The following is a 23,253-nucleotide window of genomic DNA, read 5'->3' on the forward strand; positions in this document are numbered from 1 at the left end:
TGAATGTGTGATAAAAACTTTGACATGTATGACTTTTTTAAAGAAAACATTCCACAGGGACGAACTAATCTACTGGTAGCAGATAGATCTAGATGTGATCAAGCTTTTAGAGGCTCATCCACCAGCAGAAATTAAATTACAGGGAGTCCTCAGTTTACGTCTTCAACCTACGGCGTTTCGTCGTTACATCAGAAATGGTTACGTGGAAGTAGTTGGCGAGTGGAGTGGATGAATACGTCGTCACGCGGCGCTATAAGACAGCTTTGTTTACATTCGCCGGTTGTATGCCACCTTGGATTGTGCTGCATTCGCTAACTTTTTGCTCTTCATTGTGGCTCCCAAGCATAACTCAAGACTGTTCTGATGGCAGTGCTTCGAAGAAAAGGAAAGCCGTCTCCATGGAAGTGAAATTGGATACAATGAAACGCTCAGAACATGACTTTTCTGACAAACTGATCGATATCGTGATGCATGTTACGACTTTGTTTACATTTTCACTGGAGTTCGGACTTACGTCGATCTGTAGGAATGGAACTCTGATGTAAGTCGAGGACCCCCTGCACTCTGAACGTTGGTTCAGGATGAAACTCTCTTTCATAAAAGCAGGTGCATCTGGAGCCCAGTACGGTTTGTTTCCCATCTCCAGTAATATTTTTGATTTCTTCAAGCCTACTCATCTTCTTAAAAATTGGGTGTTTATAAATAAAACAACTGATAACTACAATTCAGTTTGCTGAGCATATTTTTTAAATATTCATGGACTGCTGAGGTCACTCACCTGTCCCCATATGGTCCCCTCGGAGTTTTCCACCTGCTCCCAGCGCAGCCTCTTCACACTCATGTGGTTGGAGTCCATCCTGGACAGGCTGGGTCTGGGCAGCGGTGGAGGGGAGCAGGGCGGAGGCAGCGGCGGAGGTGGAGGGGGCTCCAGATGCTCGGTGGGGTCGGAGAGAGAGTGGGGGAGGGACTGGGGCTGACTCTGGCCGTGGGACTGCTTGTGGGATTGTGACTGGTGCTGGGACTGCAGCAGGTGATGCGAGGGCTGCGACTGTGGCCGGGCGGTTTGGGTGGAGGACTGGACCTGGTGCTGCGACTGGTGGTGCTGCGGCAGAGGCTGGAAGGTGGAGAGGGTGGGCTGGTGGGGCTGCAGGGGCTGGAAGGTGGAGAGGAGCGGCTGGGGCCTGTGTGGCTGCTGGGGAGGGTGGATGACGTGGATCTGGTGCTGGTAGTCCTGAGGAGGGGGCTGTGGGGTGATGTGGTGAATATGGTGGATCTGTGGGGTGCTGGAGTGGTGGTGGGTCTGCTGGATGGAGTGGGGTCTCTGGGGAGAGGGCTTGGTGGGCTGGGGGTGGTGGGCTTGGTGGATCTGCTGCTCTTGATGCCTCCCCTGCAGAGACGCTTCAGCCTGATGGTGCCCTTTGAGGCTCCTCCGGCTCTGGTGCGAGTGGCTGTCCCGGTTCAGCTGAACAGGGAGGGAGGCGGGCTCCTGCTGGGCTTGGTGGAGCAGCTCCGTGGAGGAGTGGTGGGGCTTGGGTTGGTGCATCTGATGGGCTTGATGGAGGAGCTCTGTGGAGGAGTGGTGGGCCTGGGGTTTGTGCATCTGATGGAGCAGCTCGGTGGACGAATGGTGGGGCTGTCCGCGGTGCATCTGGTGGGCCTGATGGAGCAGTTCGGTGGAGGAGTGGTGAGGCTGCATTTGCTGCATTTGGTGAGCTTGGTGCAGGAGCTCCGTCGAGGAATGATGGGCCTTGGATTTGTGTATTTGGTGGAGCATTTCTGACGACGAGTAGTGGGCGTGCTGCATCTGCTGGAGCATCTCGGCAGACGAGTGGCGGGCCTGGACCTGCTGCAACTGGTGGAGCATCTCAGTGGAGGAGTGATGAGCCGGAGCTTGGTGCATCTGGTGGAGCATCTCCGCTGAGGAGTGGTGGGGCTGGGGTCTGATGCCCTGATGGCTCTGGTAGATCCCCTCGGCGTACTGAGCCTGTGGGCTGGGGTGGACGGTCGGTTGGGGCGACGGCTGGTGCGGTGGAGGAGCTGATCGAGACAGACGGCGGTGGTGGTGACTCTGGTGGGTTTGTTGTTGTTGTTGTTGCTGCTGCTGTTGCTGTGCTTGGCGCATCAGATAAAGAGGATGATTGGGGTGGTGGTGGGCGGAGTCTGGGGACGGCAGCGGCGGTAAGGACTGGTGTAGCTGCTGGAGGGGCAGAGGCGAGTGGGATTTCTGCTGCGTTGGCTGGTTAGGCATGGAGTGGTGGCTCTGGTAGATCTGCTGCATCTGCTGCTCCTCGTAGGCTTGACGTTCCTCGTAAGCTTTTTGTTCCTCATAAGCTTTTCGCTCCTCGTACGCTTTTTGCTCCTGGTAGGCCTGAAGCTCTTCAAAAGCTTTTTGCTCCTTGTAGGCTTGGCGCTGCTCGTATGCCTTTTGCTCCTGGTAGGCTTGACGCTGCTCGTACGCTTGTCTTTCTTGGTAGGCTTGCTGCTCCTGGTACATTTGCTGCTCCTCAAAAGCCTTCTGCTCCTCGTACGCTTTCTGCTCCTCATAAGCCTGCCTCTCTTTGAACAGTTTCTCCTGATAAGCCTGTTGCTCCTGGAACAGCTGTTGCTCCTCATAGGCTTTTTGCTCCTCATATGCCTGCCTCTCCTTATAGGCTTGCTGCTCCTCGTAGGCTTGTCTCTCCTGGTAGGCTTGTTGTTCTTGGTAGGCTTTCAGCTCCTGGATGGTAGCATGAACCTGCAGGTCATCTCGTGTGGGGAGAACTTTATGCAAGGAGTGGCGTTTCGGCGGCGGGTTGTTTCGGGGAGGAGGCGGTGGAGGAGGGCCAGATTTCCGGCGGATAGGTACATAAGCTCTCGGGGAGTGTTCAGGAGTGTAGCTAAGCTGCTGCTGCTGAGGTTGGGTCTGTGCAGGCGGAGGAGGCGGAGGAGGAGGCGGGTCATTGAACTGGACAGGTGGAGGTGGAGGCGGAGTCATGGGTGGCGGAGGAATGTGGTCAGAGGACGAGGAGTAGGTGAGCGAGGAGGCGTTCTCTTCTCCGCTGCTGCTCTGAACGTCGCTGGGGCTGCTTAGCTCCGGAGCCACGAATCCTCCGTTTTCCTCTTCGTCCACCCCCAAGTCGTCTTCATTGTCGTCATCCTCCTCATCTGGAAAGCCCATCTGCACAACATCCTGGCATTAACACCAATCACACGGCATTAGACCTCGACGTCAAGGTGGATTTCTTCTGGCACACTTGTCCAGCTACACATATTCAATTCTAACCCCAAATTTTAATGCATAAAAAATACATTTGTGGGCACATTTCTGCAGAATTACTTAGCTATACTTCTCTGCTAAACTTTACATATTCTTTCACATGCTTATGGGGCAAGTTAGTTGCTAGTGATATGCAGCTTCTGTTCTTCTCTCCTAAGATCAATAGCATTAAAAGTAGTGAGACAAACTCATAAAATTTAACTTCATTCAGCTGTTTTCTTAGTTTTAGCTTAGTTTTACTATTCTGGACAAATTTATAGTTATTATGAACCAATTTAGAGTAATTTTGGACTGATTTTCAACACTGATTTATATATTTTGGATAAATGTGGTGCCAATATGAACAATATTTTGGATAAATTTTGGTTACCGTGAACAAATTTTGTGTATTTCTGACACAACAGTCCACACTGTGAGCATGGAAACAAAGTGGTGAATGAATATGTTGGTGATCAAGTCTGACAGATACAGATCTCTGGTGTAGTTTAAAAAATGACTGTTCTAGGACTAAAATCTCTGTGTTTTCTTTCAGTCAGACTAAAACAAAATGATTCATACAAAAATCATTTTTTTCTGAAAGTTTTGATGGATACGGTTCCGTCCCAGATAAAGAAATTGGGACTGACTGGCTTCATGGGCTCTAAATGTTGATTTTCGATGCTGCGCTTTGTTTTCTGTTGTATCTTTAATGATTGTTTGAGGACAAAGCGATGAAAAATAAAACTTCACAAGGGGAACAAAATGTACAGGTCAAACAAATCTGATTTATCCTGCTCTCACTGCGTATCTGTGTCAAGGAGGTTTGTCCTATTTTACATTTGGACACGAGGCTTACATTAGTGTACAAGAGGGAATCAGTGGACCAGGGGGAGTTAACCCACTATCACTGAAACATATGGAATCATGGGTATTTTCAACAGGGAACACTACTGTTTGCATGACAAAAATTGGTACCCTACAATAAAAATTAGGACTTGTAAATGTCTGATGCAGTATTAGCATGACTCTACCTCCTCATAGTCATTTTCAGGAGTTAGGAAGTCATCCACGATGGCCACCCTCTGGCCCAGCTGTTCGCTCAGAGCATCCAGGAAGCGATCAGTGTCCTCGGATCGAGGCGGTTTGGAGAACGTGTAACGCCGCTTGTTGCTACGGTGGGCTGGGGGACTGGATGGGTAGTCGGGGGGTTCTGGAGGCGATGGAGGGGGACTGTCCAGGCTGATGTAGGGGTTGGACTCCCCACTGGTCTGGCTGGTCAACCCTGAGGGGTAGAACTGGGATGGAGGGGGACTGGGCAGCGGGTCTGGCCAGGATGTGTGCGACGGTGGGCCTTTACGGCTCCCTGAGAGAAGAAGAAACATAAATAGTCACGTGATGAGAGCTCAATCTTTGCTAAATTTACCACCAAGAGGTCAATGAATTATTAGAACAAACACAAGAGATTCAGACGTTACTTAAGGTTGGATACATTTGTACACATGCTTAGAGAACACATTTTTGATTGCAGCTTGTCTTTAATGGTGTGTTTACTAGTTCCAGCTCCACCATCACCAATCATCATATTGTTACGCAGGTAAGTATTTGAGATTAGGAATCAACCGATATGGGTTTTCCAGGGCTGATACCAATGCTGATTATTGGCACCCGATATTTGGAGCCAATATACATCAAATGTAATGTCTTAACAGCATGTGATAGCAGAGAACCTTCATTAATAAGGGTAATTATAACTAAATATGTAAAAAATCAATAGGAATGATATGTATTTTGCATGCACTATGATTCGAGTTTGGGGTCACACAGGAAATTCCATGTTTTCCATTAAAACTCACATTTTATTCATGTGCTAACATAACTGCACAAGGGTTTTCTAATCATCGATGAGCCGCTAGTCATTAGCATAGCATTAGCCACTATGAGAGAAGCTAACTTCCTGGTTTCTTGTACAGACATTTCTGAGACCACAGAGTGGCGACAGACATAGAGAGGAGGCTGCATCACATGTGAAGTTGTGTATTTAATTTATCAATAATCAGCCAATAAAAAAATGATACAGATTAACTGAAAAATGCTAAATATCAACCACAATAATTGCCCCAGCCAATAATGAATCTGTTCCTATATGAGACCGAAAATAGAGGATTGTTTCAAACTCTGCTCTGCACTTTTTTAAACATTCTGATATTATGCTTTTACACTTAAACAATTGCTGATAGCTTAATTCCAGTTGCTATGAATTCAGTGGAAGTTTCTACTGTCAGCTACCTGTGTTAGCATGTATCGTAGGCGACGGTGTGCGTGAAGGAGGTTCCAGGTCCAGCAGACTCTCCGGTGCAGGAGGAGGGCGACTCTTCAGAGACTTGGACCTCTTGGCTGAATACATGTTCTCCAGTTCAGCGTAAACTGCTGACAGCTTGTATGACAGAACAAAGACACCAGAGTGAGATGTTTGGTTCTAATTCTGTGAATAATGATGAATTCTACAGTGATATTTATGCACGTACATTGGTGAGGTTGTTGGGAGTCTCGGGGAGCGAGGTTCCATCTCCTGACTGTCTCTCTCCTGGAGCCAGTCTCATCCCTGTCTCCAGAACCGGCTCTGCTCGGAGGCCTGCAGTAACATTAGAATGACTTAAACACAAACCAGGTGAAACTGAGCTACACCAGCTAGTGAAACCACTGACAGGTGAAGTGAATGACATTGACCACCTGGTTGCAAAGCAATGTTCTGCAGTGAAGCCTTGGGAGACCGATGTGGATGCAGACCAAACCTACACCCTCATGGTAACATCAGCAGCCTCCCCCAGCAGGTCAGTGCATCCTGATACACTGCAAAAACTGCCCAGAAATGGCTCGAGGAACACAACAAAGAGCCCAGCCTCCAGTCTCACCAGATCCTAATCCGATCGTGCATGTGTTAGAGCGAAAGAAGCTTCAACTCATGACCCCAGGATGCAGAAAATCCTGCCAATGTCCCGGATCCAGACACCACATGGTAGCCTCAGAGGTCCTGTATCCATGCTCTGCTGCTGTTTTAGCAGCAGGAAGGAGGCTTTTGTTCCATCACGTGTCTACTTCATCAGCTAGTTTGGCAGAGCTTTTTAGATAGAGGTGCTGCAGCAATGTACAGCATAAGAAAATAATGTGTTTTTGCAACAATAAACCATGTAAAAATATTCTAACAGACCCAAAAATACAATTATAATCCCATAATGTGAATAATACAGGCTCTTTAATGTTTTGTTCACTGTATTTTATTACTCCGCCAAGGAACACAGCAGAATTATGTGACGATCCTTGTTGACTTGTCTGTCTGTCTGTCCGTTCGCAGTATCACTCAAAAATGGACTAACGGATTTGGATGAAATTTTCAGAGAAGGTCAGAAGAGACTCAAGGACCAAGTGATTAGATTTTGGCAGTGATGTGGCTTATAGCCTGGATCCATGGATTTCTAAAAGATTTCTGTATCATTGCCAGATAGCGGCACGGCGTCACTGTAACCATGACAACAAGTGAACACTACGTCAGCTGCCTGCTGCGATGACATGATTGCGATCCTAACAAATACCTCTGCACCTGCGCTTACTAGTTTGTGCATTTAGCATGACAAAGAATTTCTGAAAAACTGGTAGCCAAAAATAAAAAATATGACTTGTAATTTTGGAATTCTGTAATAAAAACAGTTGTATCTCAAATATGAAGTCATTGTTAGATTGAGTGAAATGCCCTTTGACTTGGTCTGCAGTTGTATGTACAGCAAAATGACAATAACGGTTGATTTGGTTTTACTCTACCTCCTCATCATAATTGTCAGGAGTTAGGAAGTGTAGCTAACTGAGCTTCTAGATTTGCTTTGATTTTAGGGCGTCAACTTGGGCTGATTTGAGAGGAAAATTAGTAGAGTTTATCATTAACTAGATGGACTGAATGTAGTCTGGAGTACTGAGCAATTTTGGCTACCTGGGTATGTGTTAAACTATAATACAATATATAAATAACTATGACATAGCAAACAATCTAACTATGCCCACAATGAAAATGACACGAGTGTTAATGGTGACAGCAGTCATGGTAGCGATGAACACTGAGGGTTCGGTGATGTCGCAGCGCCGCTGTTAACTAGCGATGATGACGGAGATAATGAAGTTCAGTACCCATGCCCAAGTGTGTGCCAATGACCAGGTCATCGGAGCTACGTCCCCTCACACTGCTCCTGTACGTGGTCCCCGTCACCCTCATGGAGCTGCTGCGTCGGTGGGGCTCCGGGGCGACCTCGGGCTCCGGAGGGGGCGGAGGTGGAGGCGGCGGTGGAGGAACTGGAGTGGGTCGATTTGTATTTCAGTGAAGCAGTGATTTAATTAAAGATCTGGCTGTCGACCTACGACATTCTCACCACAGCGTCCATTCCACACCTGTTTTAATTCATCACACAGACCTCAGAAAGGTGAATGCGTGCGCTCACCTGGAGCTTTGTATCCGAGGAAACGGGAAATCTTGCTCTGGCAGTGCTCCTGCTCCTCGTACGTCAGCAGCTGGTAAACAAACTGCCAGATCACCTGCTTGGCCGGAGTGTCCAGAACTGGGAACACGTCCACGATCAGGGTGTCAACGTTCCTGTTGCCGTGGAAACACAGAATCAAATCAGAATCACAAACGCAAGTCATAGATAATAAAAAAAAAAAACAGTATAATAATAATAGAGTTATAAATGTGTTATTGCCCAGACAAGTAGTTATTGCAAATTATGTTATCTCAAAAATTTAGTATGAGTTACACGCTTTTTGGTGAAACAATATTAGTCCAGTTTGAAGCTATGGGAGTAAAAGTTCAGGTGCATGGCTAAACATGTTTGTAAGTGACTAAATACATACATTAAAATGAATGGGAACTATTAATTTAGATTTCTGTCGTTCTTTTCTTCACTGGTGCAATTTTTTTTTACCTTACGGCTCAACTGTTACCTGCGAAAACATATCTAGACTGTATACCTCATACCTACAATATGATAGAATGTAACACAAGAATACACAAAACAATTTAACAAACAAAAAAACATCCTAACATAAGGACACGACAGCACACAAGTAATAAAATACAATGAATAAAACATTAAAGAGCCTGTTATTCACATTATGGGATTATATTTTCTTTTTGGGTCTATTAGAATATTTTTCCATGCCTTATTGTTCAAAAACACATTATATTTTCACACTACACATTGCTGCAGCACCTCTATCTAAAAAGCTCTGCCAATATGCCAAACTAGATCTTATATGGTGACGAAAACAAAAGCCTGGACTTTAAAGTGGGCATTTTAGGTAGGTAAGATGCAGTGTTTTCTATTTGAGAAAGTGTAAGTGTGCAGACATTTAACATGCACAAAAAAAGCCATAACACACTACAGGAAATGGAAAAGCCCCCTCCCCCCCCTTCAAAAATAAAAATATTAAACAGTTTGGAGCAAGAAAAACAATCTAAAAATGCTGAGAATTTAAAAATACTCCTCTCCCAGTCTACCCGTCCTTTGCTCACCGGTGCTGGAAGAAGTTCTCCAGAGCCTTGCAGATGGTGTACCTCTCCTGGATGGTCAGCAGATGCTCCAGCTGCTGTCCGAAGGTGCGACCCTGGACCCTGATGCTGGGAGGCAGGATCTCGGCCACCCACTGCAGGGAGCTGAGCACCGGGGATCGGGCTCTTTCTGCGGGAACGCCGCCTCCAGCGAAGTCCTGCTCCGACAGGGAGAACGTCGGCGGCCCGTCCTCCACCACCAGGGTGGGCATGGCGCCGCTCCCCTGCAGCATGGACACCACCTTCTCATGGGAGGAGGTCCTGCAGGGTATGCAAGGCGACACATGCAGACATATTAAATGACAGCTTTGTAACAGTCTTCATACACTACCGTTCAAAAGTTTGGGGTCACTTAGAAATGTCCTTATTTTTAAAAGAAAAGAATTTTTTTTACAGTGAAGATGACAATAAATGATTCAGAAATACAATCTAGACATTGTTAATGTAGTAAATAACTATTCGAATTGGAAACAGCTGATTTTTAATGGAATATCTCCATAGGGGTACAGAGGAACATTTCCAGCAACCATCACTCCTGTGTTCTAATGCTACATTGTGTTAGCTAATGGTGTTGAAAGGCTCATTGATGATTAGAAAACCCTTGTACAGTTATGTTAGCACATGGATAAAAGTGTGAGTTTTCATGGAAAACATGGAATTGTCTGTACGACCCCAAACTTTTGAACAGTAGTGTATAAAGTGGTGCATTTAGCAGAAAGAAGCCACATCCCAAAAGTACATTTCTGTGAAGTTATTTTGCTTTACTGTTGCATAAACGCCCAAACCTGCTAATTAAAAGCTACGTCTATTCTGCAGAATGTGTATTCTCTCGACTAGATGCTTATTATAATGCATTTTTCAACCTTAGCTACTTTCAGGAAACTGTTTTTTTTTTTTTTTTTTAATCAAATTTATCTGTCATTATATTCCTGATCCCTTCAGCAACTGTGAGTGCTACAAACAGCAAAACATCTTCAACAGAGGAATCATATTAGCATATTCATGTTTGCTGGTAATGTCCTATCTAGTCTGTGTTTCTTTTCTGGCAAATTGCTTTTAAAACTGCACAGCTTTCTGTAGAACTCAGGCACAAACATGCAAAGACTTTGTGCCGTTAATGTGGCTCTACCTCATGTCCAGTCCGTTCAGGAACAGGATGCGGTCTCCTGGTTTCAGACCGGCCTTATCTGCTGGACTTCCTGCACAACAGAACACAAAAAGATGAGTCTATAGAGCAGAGGTGTCAAACTCATCTTAGTTCAGGCACCACATTCAGCCCAATTTGATTTCAACTGATCAGTAAAATCACAGCACAATAACCTCTAAATAACCACAACTTCAAATACTTCCTTGTTTTAGTGCAAAAAAACATATTCTGAAAATGTTCACATTTAAGGAACTATCATTTTACAAAACATTATGATTATGAAAATAAGTTCAATTTCAACAACATTATGCCTCAGTTTATCATTTACACTTTACAACTTACAGATCACAGTAAATCTACAAAGGCACAAAACATTAAGCCTCAGGTATCTGGAACTGAAGGATATAGTATTTTACTTTATGATCAAATCGACAAAAGTCAAACAAAAAAAAGACAAAAAACAACAAACACAAGACAAAATATTACAAAAATGAAACACAAAATGACAAAAAATGAGACACATGACACGAAATGAAACAAAAAAAGAGACAAAAAAGTTACAAAGCAACACAAGCAAGACAAAAGAAGACACAAAACGGCAAAACAGTACACAAAACAACGAATAAAGCAAAACGAACAAAGTTTACGAACATGTCCAGCGAGCGCTGGTCTACGTTGCCTAATGATAGTTGACAAGTGTGGATGTGAGCCTTTTAGCGACTTGTGTTTGATGATTTGTACCATCCGTAACATTCTGGTATAAGTGGCAAAGATGTCTTCGTTAGTGACCAGGAGTCGGATCCATAAAGCAAGATGGATCCCACTGACGCCTTGAATACTCTCGTTTTGATTGCCATTTTAATTGGATATTTTTGTTTAACGCTCCCCAAGCTTTACCAGTTTTTGTTTCTATATCATGTGCTGTGTTGGTGTAGCCTCCAAGACATAGGAAATCATCAGTTTTTTCAATTTCTGACCCATCTAGAGCATGCAATGTCTAATCAGGTGTTGGGTTAAGGAGCATGAACTTCATCTTTTCAGAGTCGTAAAGCTATTATAGCAGTGCAAAAAGTAATTCTTAACTTACCAGGGATGACTGAGTCGATCCACACTGGAGCATGACCTCTGAGAGTGAAGCCGAAGCTCATGTTGCCTTTGCACACTCTCACTGTCCTGAAGAGATAAATATGAGCTTTAATTAATACAAATATGGACAAAATTGTTGGTACCCCTCGGTTAATGAAAGAAAAACCCACAATGGTCACAGAAATAATTTGAATCTGACAAAATAACAATAAATAAAAATTCTATGAAAATTAACCAATGAAAATCAGACATTGCTTTTCAACCGTGGTTTAAGAGAATTATTTTAAAAAATAAACTCATGAAACAGGCATAGACAAAAATGATGGTACCCTTAATATTTTGTTGCGCAACCGTTTGAGGCAATCACTGCAATCCAACCATTTGTGTAACTGTCAGTGAGACTTCTGCACCTCTCAGCAGGTATTCTGGTCCACTCCTCATGAGCAGACTGCTCCAGTTGTCTCAGGTTGGAAGGTTCCTTCTCCAGACGGCATGTTTCAGCTCCTTCCACAGATGTTCAATAGGATTTAGATCAGGGCTCATAGAAGGCCACTTCACAATAGTCCAATGTTTTCCTCTTAGCCATTCTTGGCTGTTTTTAGCTTTGTGTTTTGGGTCATTATCCTGTTGCAAGACCCATGACCTGCGACTGAGACCAAGCTTTCTGACACTGGGCAGCACATTTCTCTCTAGAATACCTTGATAGTCATGAGATTTCATTGTACCTGCACAGATTCCAGACACCCTGTACCAGATGCAGCAAAGCAGCCCCAGAACATAACAGAACCTCCTCCATGTTCCACAGTAGGGACAGTGATCTTTTCTTCATATGCTTCATTTCTGCATCTGTGAACATAGAGCTGATGTGCCAAAAAGTTCCAGTTTTGTCTCGTCTGTCCATAGGACATTCTCCCAGAAGCTTTGTGGTTTGTCAACATGCAGTTTGGTAAATTCCAGTCTGGCTTTTTTATGATTTGTTTTCAACAATGGTGTCCTCCTTGGTCGTCTCCCATGAAGTCCACTTTGGCTCAAACAACGACGGATGGTGTGATCTGACACTGATGTAGCTTGACCTTGGAGTTCACCTTTAATGTCTTTAGAGGTTGTTCTGAGCTCTTTTGTTTCCATTCCTATTATCCGTCTCTTCCATTTGTCATCAATTTTCCTCCTGCGGCCACATCCAGGGAGGTTGGCTACAGTCCCGTGGATCTTACATTTCTGAATAATATGTGCAACTGTAGTCACAGGAACATCAAGCTGCTTGGAGATGGTCTTATAGCCTTTACCTTTAACATGCTTGTCTATAATTTTCTTTCTAATCTCCTGAGACAACTCTCTCCTTGGCTTCCTCTGGTCCATGTTTAGTGTGGTACACACCATGTCACCAAACAGCACAGTGACTACTGTAACCCTATAAATAGGCCGACTGACTGATTACAAGTTTGTAGACACCTGTGATGCTAATTAGAGGACACACCTTGATTGAATATGTCCCTATGGTCACATTATTTTCAGTCTTTTCTAGGGGTACCATCATTTTTGTCCAAGCCTGTTACATGAGTTTATTTTTTAAAATAATTCTGTTGAACCACGGTTGAAAAGCAATGTCTGATTTTCATTGGTTAATTTTCATAGAATTTTTATTTATTGTTACTTTTGTCAGATTCAAATTATTTCTGTGACCATTGTGGGTTTTTCTTTCATTAACAGAGGGGTACCAACAATTTTGTCCACATGTGTAACTGGTTGCAAAAATCACACAAAAAAATGCTAAATTGAAGTGGTTAATATAAGATTAATGTCATGTTTTCAATGTGCCACAACAAAATAATGCTTAAAACATTAAGACAGGGGTGTCAAAGTCATCTTAGTTCAGGGGCCACATGTAGCCCAATTTGATCTCCAGTGATTCGGACCAGAAAAATCACAGCATAATAACCTATAAATAACAACAACTCCAAATCCTTCCTTTGTTTCAGTGCAAAAATGTACACTCTGAAACTATTCACATTGAAGGATTTTTTTTTTTGCAAAACATCATGAACAACTTGAAATTTCTGAAGAAAAATAAGTTAAATTTCAACAACATTATGCCTCAGTTTATCATTTACACATTACAGCTTACAGATCACAGAGTGTCTACAAAGGAACAAAACATTTAGTTATCAGGAACTGAATAATATAGTATTTTACTTTATGATCAAAACGACAGAAGTCAGACAAAAACCCCCCACAAAAACAAGACAAAATATTACAAAAATGAGACAGAAATTGACAAAAACGAGAAACAAAACAACAAAAACAGGAGACAAGCAACAAAAATCAGACAAAAACACAACAAAAACACAACAAAATATTACATAAATGAGACACAAAACGACAAAAACGAGACACAAAATGACAAACAATAGACAAATGACGCAAGTGAGACAAAAAGGAAACACAAAACGACAAAAATGAGAAATAAAATGACAAAAGAACAATGAGACAAGCAACAAAAGTCAAACAAAAATAGACAAAAAAAACCAAAAACAGGACAAATTATTACAAAATGAGACTCAATATGACAAAAGAACAATGAGCAATCTAGTATTTTAATTTAAGATCAAAACAACTTGTCATGGTCTAGAAATTATTTTAAATTTATAGTTTTACTAATTTACGATCTGCAGTTAATGTCTTCTCTGTCATTTTCACACTTTACAAAGTCGTCCCCGGGCCAGATTGGACTCTCTGGTGGGCCGGTTTTGGCCCATGGGCCGCATGTTTGACACCCCTGCACTAAGAATAATTAAAATGACGTAGTTATAGTGGTTTATTGTACAGAAGTCTTCAAAATGATCCAAATATTGCAATCTAAGTGACAGGTTCTTCTGCCCATTCTGACAGAGTCTAAATGTGGCCCTCTGACAGATTTCCATATTCAGCAGAATATTTTAAATGCTGCATGAACAAGCCTACTTAAATATGGACAGTGTTTCCCCAGGGAGCTGTTTAACATCTTCATAAGCCATCGCCGCAGAAGGGATGAGCAGTTTCTCTCCATACTTTAAAGAGATTGTGCTGGGATGTTTGCGGTCACGTTGTTTATCTGTTTTTAGGTATCTCCTAACAACAAATCTGCTCAGGATTTTAACATCAAAGTAGACAGGCAGCCGACGTCCATTCACGATGAGAGACAAGCAGCAGAGCAGGCATGACTGTCTAAACGGGTTTATGCTCCCACTAGGGTCTGCTTTTCACATAAATCCTTCATGTCGCAGTTCACATAAATTTCACGCTGACACGTAACGCCCCGTCATGACAGATGCTGTGTAGAGGGCTTGGAACAGAGCAAGTGTTATTTAAAACGGTGTCTTTGAAATCTAAAAATGACGTGCAGTGTGTAGGAAATAACAGCTGTGAAAGGATGAGAAGATGCTGTCAAATCTGTCTGGAGCAATATCAACCCATTCTGTGGATTTTATTATTTCAAAAACCCTGTGGAGTATCTGTTGTTGTTTTTTTAATTTCACTTGTACAGGGATGTCAGACTCATCTTAGTTCAGGTTCCACATTCAGCCCAATTTCTTCTCAAGTGATCCGGACCAATAAAATCACAGCATAATAACCTATAAATAACCACAATTCCACATTTGTCCTTTGTTTTAGTGCAGTAAAGTACATTCCGGAAATGATAACATATAAGGAATTATTTTGTTTTTTTTTTTTACAAAACATTATGAACAATCTGAAATTAAAAAAAAAAAAAAAAATTTCAACATTATTATGCCTCAGTTTATCATTTACACATTAAAACTTACAGATCACAGAGTGTCTACAAAGGAACAAAACATTTAGTCACAGGTATCTGGAACTGAATGATACAGTATTTTACTTTATGATCAAAGCGACAAAAAACAAGAAAAACAAGACAAAATATTACAAAAAAGAGACACAAAATGACCAAAAATTAAACAAACGACACGAAACAAAAAAGAGACAAAAAATTTGACAAAAAAGTTACAAAGCAACAAAAAAATGTGACAAAAAATGACAAAAGCAAGAAACAAAACGACACAAGCGAGACAAAAAAGAAACAGAAAACAACAAACGAGAAACAAGGGTTATAGTTTTTGTTGTTTTGTGGGGAGTTTTGTCTCGCTTGTGTCATTTGTCCATTTTTTGTCATTTTTCTCTTGCGTTTGTCATTTTTTGTCTCATTTTTGGAATATTTTGTCTTGCTTTTGTTGATTTTTGTCTGACTTTTGTCGTTTTGAGTAAAATAGTATGTAATTCAGTTCCTGATAACTAAATGTTGTGTTCCTTTGTAGACACTCTGATCTGTAAGTTGTAATATGTAAACGATAAACTGAGGCTTAATGTTGTTGGAATTGAACTTATTTTCCTTAAGAAATTTCAGGTTGTTCATAATGTTTTGTAAAAAAGATCTTAATCATGAACATTCAAAATGTACTTTTTTGCGCTAAACAAAGGAAATATGTGGAGTTGTGGTTATTTATAGGTTATTATGCTGTGATTTTACTGGTCCGGATGACTTGAGATGAAATTGGTCCATATGTGGCCCCTGAACTAAGACTAGTTTGACACCCCTTCCTTAAATGTTTGCCGTTATAACACTGCAATAATAAAGGTTTAAGTTTCCTTTTTTTCTGCAGACACGTGTGACCTGTGCTCTTTGATATCATTGCCTCAGATAAAGCTAAAATGATATTTTTTGCACAGACCTGCAGTTGGTGGTGGAGCCGCTGGAGTGGCCGGCTATGAGGGAGGTGGTCTTGCGCATGCCTCGGGTTGGGGGGACCACGCCTTCCTCTGCGTGGGTGCGTGGCACTGAGCTGGCCCGTGTGGAGACCAGGAGGCGTTCGGGGTGGTCCTCGCTCCGGCTGCGGCGAAGGTGGTTGCGGCTGGGGTCGCTGAAGCTCCGCCCCTTGAGCCGGCTCATCAGGCTTTGGGAGACCACCTCGTCAAAACGCTCCCGGTGCTTCTTGGGAATGAAGATCCTGACAAACATTGCGGAATCAGACACAACCTCAGACTGACTGTACAAAAAAGCAGAGGAGGAGCAGCTTTCCAGTTCAGCTTCTCCTGTGGGTGGTCAGTGAAAAGACCATGACATGCAAACAAAACACAAGATCACATCAAATCCAAGGTTCTTTATCCTAATCTCTCATAGCATCCGCCATCCAAAGTAGCCAAAAAAACAGACAGATTCTCATAAAGCATCATTCCAGCTGCAGGATCCACTTAATTGGTTCAAAAATAGTTCAGTCCACGTCGTCTCCTGGGAGGGTCGAGGCAGGTAGAAGGGATTGTGTGTGTTTTTTAGAGAGAGTTTGCATAAAACGAGGCGAGCTTTGTTGTGTGATCCCATCACATTAGCAGCTGCAGGTAAGGACTGCTCAGTGCCAGTGACAGCTAGCTATTATATGAACAGGAGGAAGCTCGGTGGCTGAAAACCTCTGGGAGAAAGCACTCCACTCCCACTGCTAGTCTTATTTCCCCTCCCATTATCTACACCCAGTGTTGTTTTTCCCTTCTTAAAGCAAAAACCCACCTTCAGATTACAGTTTGTAACATTTTATTAGAGCACTTTGCAGCCATTTCTTCATCTGCTGCATGCAAGTAGACAAAAAGATCAATAAAACGGAGACTTCTTGTCCAAACAATGCATCAGACTTATACATTAATGCTTATATTCCAGATGCACAACCTCCCTTATGTGTAAAACTTGAAGGTTTCTCTGACAGATTTCTCCCTGCAGGATTGTTCAGCATCAGCACACAACTGTAAAGAAAGAAGCCTTTTTCTGTCTGTTTCCTCGGGACCAACACTCAAACCTGATATATCCCATTGACGTTTCAGACTGCCTGTTTCCTTTAAACTCCCTTGTAGTGCTGCTGTTTGCTGCTTGTGGTTTATATTTGGCCAATTATCTGCAAGAATACAAGAAAAACACACAACAACAGAAATGACCCAGAAATGGAAGAAGTGTCGCCAGTAACTCTTTTGAAAAGTGTTCCAGGGCGTGTTTTTCCTTTTAAATATAGGACGCTGCTTCTCCATCTATCTCGCACCTCATTTGTTCCTTTTCTGTTTTGCATATCTTCCTCCCCATCCCGCCTACAAAACGATCCTCAGCACAACTCTCTCCGTCTTCAGCGTGAATCTCCTGGGTTCTCCCACCGAGAACGAGGCTCGGCGGTGCACTTTTGGTTTTCAAAGCTGTCACAGTGACTTTACAGGTACATCTGGGAACATTGTTAGGAGGCAAGAAACGGGGAAAGTTGTGTGAAATTGCACGGCAGGAATTAAGAATGACACATGAAAAAAGTTGCCTCCGTACCAATATCTTGCAATCCAAAGTTGAAGGAAGCAAACATATATTTCCCCTCCGGAGACAAAAATCTGACTCACTAAAGTTCATGGGTTTATGCAGATACACACCAGAAACATCTCACGTTGATACAATAAAAACTGAATCCAAAGGCAATCTGTGTGCAGGTGGAACAAACAACAAGGCTGTAAATTCACCTAATTTCTAACCTTTTCTGTACTGGTGGTCACATTAAACCCCTTAAACTTTGAAGGTTCTTCTACTTGGATTGGAAAAAATGCAACCGTTTCCATTTTTAGAAGGTTGCTGAGCGAAGCACGTTGAAGAAGATGCCTTTAGTGCTGCTGTGGCTAAAAACGAATGGAATATCTGGATGTGCTTGTTTCTGTCGCATCAAATTTGGGAATTTTTAGAACAAGTTCAATAGTGTCAGAGTCACTGAGTCACACGATTCTTTACTCTTATTTACAGCTTTGATCGAGCAAAAGTGTCAGTTTAAGCTGGGATTTTTCAAGGTGATATGCTCTACGAGACCTTTTCGCATGTCAAAATTCTCCAGAGTGTCTCTTATCTATAGAGCCCAAGATTGCTCATTTTGCTTTACAGTTTATTAGGTGTTAATGACTAAATCTGGGGGTGTTTTTTTCCCAAAAATAGCCCAGTTCTTAAGACAAATCAGACCCTGAAGCAGCATGATCTGGTAATTACACTGGTTGTTATTTAACGTCAGAATTAAACAATGAATTTACACTTAAAATGATTTACATTTCTCACCAGTTCAGTTAACATGCAAAGAGTGCAAATACCACAAGGCAGATTTTGTCATCTGCAATGTTTGTGTCCATTAATAATTAGTAATAATACTTAAACAATTTTGCAGCCCTATTTTACAAGCATAACTGTCTGGATGCTTACAATGCTAGTAATTTTAGGACCAGTTTGAATTCCAGTTTCCTACAAAAAGGTATCCATTGCATTTCTTACCTGTTAAATACAGAATTAATTTTAAAGTTTCCCTATTTCTTTATAAAGTCATGCATAAGTTGTCATTTGGGCACATTTCAGAACTTCCCACATGACTCCACAAACCTCTTAGATCCTCAGAAAACCTTCTTTTAGAGGGTTTGTGGATGTTCTTCTTCTACTGAGCGAAATTTTTGGTTAAAGTTGCTCAATATTATTTAAAGTTGCTCAAAAAAGAGTTAAAGTTGCTCTATATTAATTCAAGTTTCTCTAAATGAGTTGCTCTATAATAGTTAAAGTTCCTCTATATTAGTTAAAGTTGCTCTAAATGAGTTAAAATTGACCTACACTACTGTTCAAAAGTTTGGGGTCACCCAGATAATTTCATGTTTTCCATGATAACTCACATTTTTATTCATGTGCTAACATAACTGCACAAGGGTTTTCTAATCATCAATTAGCCTTTCATTAACAATTAGCACAGCACTAGCACATAGGAGTGATGGTTGCTGGAAATGTTCCTCTGTACCCCTATGGAGATATTCTATTAAAAATCAGCTGTTTCCAGCTACAATAGTCATTTACCACATTAACAATGACTACACTGGATTTATCATTCATTTAATGTTATCTTCATTGAAAAAAATGCTTTTCTTTCAAAAATAAGGACATTTATAAGTGACCCCAAACTTTTGAACAATAGTGTGCGTTTGTTTTAGCACTTTAATACAAACAGAACTTCATTTGATTAACTTGAACGATTAGTATTTGGATTGTTTAAATCTGGATTAAGCCTTCAAACAGCAGAAACAGTCCTCATTCAGTGCATTAATAATATAACAGTCAAAAGCAGCACTTCTGTAACGAATGTTTCATGTCAAAAACCCTATAATATTACACATGGTGCTCCACAAGGCTCAATCATGGGTCTACTACCATTTAATCTGCAGTAGTACAGCATTAATAATCTGTAACATATTAAATACTGGTAGAACCATGATTGAGCCTTGAGGAACGCCATTTGCTGTTTAGTTTTTGATTGGAAACAGCACATGACTCAATTATCGGTTCACCACTATTTCATTTGTAGAAGCAGAGTATCAATATTACAGCTCTCTTGACTTGGTCTTTTAAATACATACCACAAACATTAACAAATTGATGTTTTTTTACTGTGGTCTAATGACAAATCAGATGTATGACGGTGCAAAAAACTCAAAAATGAAGGATGATTCACTGTCTCAGAAAACTAAAAATGAAGTTGGGGTTCTTGTCTTTGCTGAAGCTGCAGAAACTGCTGAAATCTCTTCTGTCTGGTACCGTTTCATGTGACTCCAGTGGAGACATCCATGCAAATTAAAAGCCGAGGGAGGTGCTGTATGTAGGTGACAGTGATTAAGTGCATGGTGTACTCATGCAGAAAAGAGTCGACACTTCCCCAGAGGCCTGAGGTGTGCTCGTCTGTGACACCAGGCTGCTCTGTGCTGGAACTCCAGGACCAGTTCTGATGCTCTAGTTAGACTCAGCGAGTGTAAAATCAGAGTGAGTGATGGAGAGAAAGAGTCAGAATGAAGCGAAAGACAGACGAGCAGAAGGAGATGATAACGTGTCAGATATGGCGACAGAAGCAGTAAAATCTGACGGAACCGTGGGACAAGAAACGAGAGAGAAAGTGGAGAACTGGAGCTCTTTCTAGGCCAGGGTCACGTAACTGTTGGGAATAAAGCGTAAAGTATTCTCTGCTTACAGTCTATGTAGGCCACACAACTTTCCTGAAAAACACTCGTACATCACCATGGCTCCTTGGACAAATGGTGGATGGGGAAAACGAAACAGAACAGGGCCATTTATTGTGTATTTATGACAGACTCTGGCTCCATTTCAGTCTATAAATTATTGATTGTCATCATCTCCGCCGCTTCTCCAGCTTCCCTGCTGTCATGTTCAAGAGATTCTCACTTGTAAAATCTGTAAAAACTGACCAAAACAAGTGAGTAGAAACTTCGCAGCTTCCCTCCAATGAAGTTGGATGTAGGCCTTGGGATGCCCTCAATTATAAGGAGGGCGAGAGGAGCCTATAATTAGGTCTGAAGGAGGGGTGGATCAAGGACACAATGCACAGAGGGATGAATGACAACTGCAATCAGCTGGGAAGCTCACTGCGAGAACCATTATTATCAGACCCACTTCTGATCAGCCAGTTTCACAGCTGGGCCAGGCATGAATTTGCAAATGCAAAAGCACAAGTTTAGAGTGGAATTAAAAAGCCACAAAAACCTAAACAAAGAGAAAGTATTGTTCGGAGACGTCATGCTGCAGGTTTCTCGGGATGTTTTGGGAATGAGATTTAGGGAAAAAAAGCACATTTTCAGACGCTAACGCAAAGTGTAAAATTACCGTCGGTACAAACCTTGATAACAAATACACAAAAAGCAGCCGCACATCAGCGCTTCAGCAACTTCAAATACAAAGTCAGCACAAACAACACAAAGCACAGCGAGCGCGAGAGCCCGAGATCAAAGCAAAAGTTCCATACCGAAAGTGTCTGGAAAGGCTCCTATCCCTTCCCATGGCTCTTCAGGGCTTTGAGGAAGTGCCTGAGCTCAGTTAAGCAACGCAAACGCCTCCCCTCTATCTCGGTGAGTCTCCATCTAGCTTGAACAAACAACTCTCCCGGACAAAGGAGGAAGAAGATGAGAAATAGGAAGATGTCCTGGATCTCAAAGGCACTCGCTGCAGGCTCAGAAAGCAGCCAGAAGGAGAAAGAGAGAGACTGAGAGAGAGGGAGGGAGGAAACTACAGGAGTGGCTGTGGTGGTTTACATCCCTCCACACCTCCACAACATCCTCAGGCAGCATCATCAGCTGTTCTCCAGCTTCACGTCTGGGGCGGCAGTCTTCACATCTTCCCATCATTTTCATCCCCTGTCCTGCTCAGGTGGCAGAGAAGCAGGGGTCAGGGCAGCCTTATGGAAGGATAATCCTCATCCCCGAGTTGTCCATCATTCAGCCGTGAGAGATAATGAATCTTCTCTTCCCTCGGTGGAGGAGGAAGGAAAGAATGAGATGAACAGAGGAGTAAGTGAGGAGGGAGAGAAGTGAGGAGAGCCCCAGCGGATTTTCATAGTCGGGTCAGCACAATGACTGCACGAAACTGGAAAGTGCATTAATGAACGTACGGGAGCTTTGACAGCTTGGTTTGTGTGGCATGTGCTCGATTACACTCATCCAAATCTCTACAAACCTTTTCCACTCAAAACAACTGATTCATAAAACAGACACAAAAAAACTGCACTGCATTCCGAGTTGAGAATACATCAGACTAATAAATTCTTTGAAGTCTATATACAGACACAATATCAGACTAAGGCCTAAAGTTCACTGTAATTTCACTGAATTATCACAAAATGACAGAATGGCGTGAACAAAAGAGCTAACGTCTGTCCCAAGATAGTCTCTAATGAAGCTCCAGCTGCACCGTCTTTTGCATAACTTTCAAGCGTTTGAGCGACTGCTGACCCCTGGGCTCCACAGCCGTTTAGGAGTCGACAAAGGCAAGTGCACCAGAAACCTAAGAGAGGATTTATTAAAAGAAGTAGGCTGCGTAAAAATAGAACACATGCTTTGGGAGGGTGTGGCAAACCGGCGAGGAGGACGGAGGTAGACCGAGCAGGCCCAGCTGGTCAGAAAATCAGAAACTGTGAAACACACTTCTGATTTATGACGGCTAACTATCAGACCGACGCCCCGTAAATGGAGCATTCTCAGATTTGTGTGTAGATGCATGTTTGAGTGTTTGTCAGGGGGAATGACAGTGATTGACTGACACAACAGGAGGCAGAAATAGGAGGCGGAGGCAGCGAGTAAATAAGAAAAGAGCTTCAAAAGGACTCTCTGACGCTGCCGCCCAGCTTATGATGAAGCACACCAATAATCTCTCCTATGAAACGCTGCGGAGCCGTTTATTAATTTGCTCAGTCGATGTTCCTACTGGGAGGCTGAGCTCACGGCTGTTTCCATCACTTTAATTAAGAGCAATAGGGCAACCAGTGAGTTCAATCAGACAAAACAGGAAATCAATGGACTCACTCTGCTTCCTAACTTTAACAGCTTAGCGATGCACCACCTCTGCAAAAACAACACGACGACAATGATAACATGCTGATATTCAGTAGGTTTAAAGGGGTCATATTTTACCCATCCATCCATCCATCATCTATACATCTCAGCTGACTTAGGGAACACCCTGGACACGTCGCCAGTCTATCGCAGGGCTAGCTATACAGACAAACAATCCCAGTGGCATTCACACCTGCAGACATCTTAGAATCATCAATTAACCTCAGCATGTTTTTGACAGTTTTTTTTTCTGTTCAATAAAAGGCTATTACTCTCTGCAGAATGATCTGGCTCCACCTCCTTCTACTTTTGGTGAGAAAAATCTCTTTAAACTTTGTTGGGTGGAGTTGAAAACAGGATGCATGGTTGGTGTTCACTCAAAATAGCGACGGAGGGATTGTTTTGTGGAGCTTTTTGCATGCAGGGAGGTGAACACTGGCAGCAAAAGGGATAATTTGTTGAAAGAAACTAGCATGTTTTGTTTAGGGCTGCACGGTGCCTTGGTGGTTAGCACTGTCGCCTTGCAGCTAGAAGATCCCTGGTTGGCGTCCCGACCTTCCCAGGATCTTTCTGCATGGAGTTTGCATGTTCTCCCTGTGCATGTGTGGGTTTTCTCCAGGTTCTCCAGCTTCCTCCCACAGTCCAAAAGCACGCTGAGGTTAATTGGTAACTCTAAATTGACCGTAGGTGCGAGTGCGAATGTGATTGTTTGTCTGTATATGTAGCCCTGTGATAGACTGGCGACCTTCACCCTAAGTCAGGTGGGATAGACTCCAG

General features: G+C 42.7%; 1 protein-coding gene across 6 annotated transcripts in view; it reads right to left on the reverse strand.

The window, feature by feature from the left end:
* Positions 1 to 23,253, reverse strand: part of grid2ipa (glutamate receptor, ionotropic, delta 2 (Grid2) interacting protein, a) — a 38,748-nt gene that overhangs the window by 5,691 nt on the left and 9,804 nt on the right. For 2 of the 6 annotated variants that reach the window (XM_023283596.3, XM_055005509.1), the window contains 10 exons: positions 15,786 to 16,061; positions 11,060 to 11,145; positions 9,955 to 10,024; positions 8,790 to 9,086; positions 7,720 to 7,871; positions 7,412 to 7,573; positions 5,761 to 5,867; positions 5,522 to 5,669; positions 4,267 to 4,598; positions 779 to 3,169 (listed from right to left, as the gene is read on the reverse strand). In XM_023283596.3, the coding sequence (XP_023139364.2) occupies positions 779 to 3,169; positions 4,267 to 4,598; positions 5,522 to 5,669; positions 5,761 to 5,867; positions 7,412 to 7,573; positions 7,720 to 7,871; positions 8,790 to 9,086; positions 9,955 to 10,024; positions 11,060 to 11,145; positions 15,786 to 16,061 (4,021 nt within the window). Of the gene's footprint in view, positions 1 to 778; positions 3,170 to 4,266; positions 4,599 to 5,521; positions 5,670 to 5,760; positions 5,868 to 7,411; positions 7,574 to 7,719; positions 7,872 to 8,789; positions 9,087 to 9,954; positions 10,025 to 11,059; positions 11,146 to 15,785; positions 16,062 to 20,894; positions 23,091 to 23,253 lie in introns of those variants that run through there. The other 4 variants (XM_055005510.1, XM_023283597.3, XM_055005507.1 and 1 more) reach the window with 4 other exon arrangements.

The sequence above is a fragment of the Amphiprion ocellaris genome, chromosome 19 (genome assembly GCF_022539595.1).
Source record: "Amphiprion ocellaris isolate individual 3 ecotype Okinawa chromosome 19, ASM2253959v1, whole genome shotgun sequence".
NCBI lineage: Eukaryota > Metazoa > Chordata > Actinopteri > Pomacentridae > Amphiprion > Amphiprion ocellaris.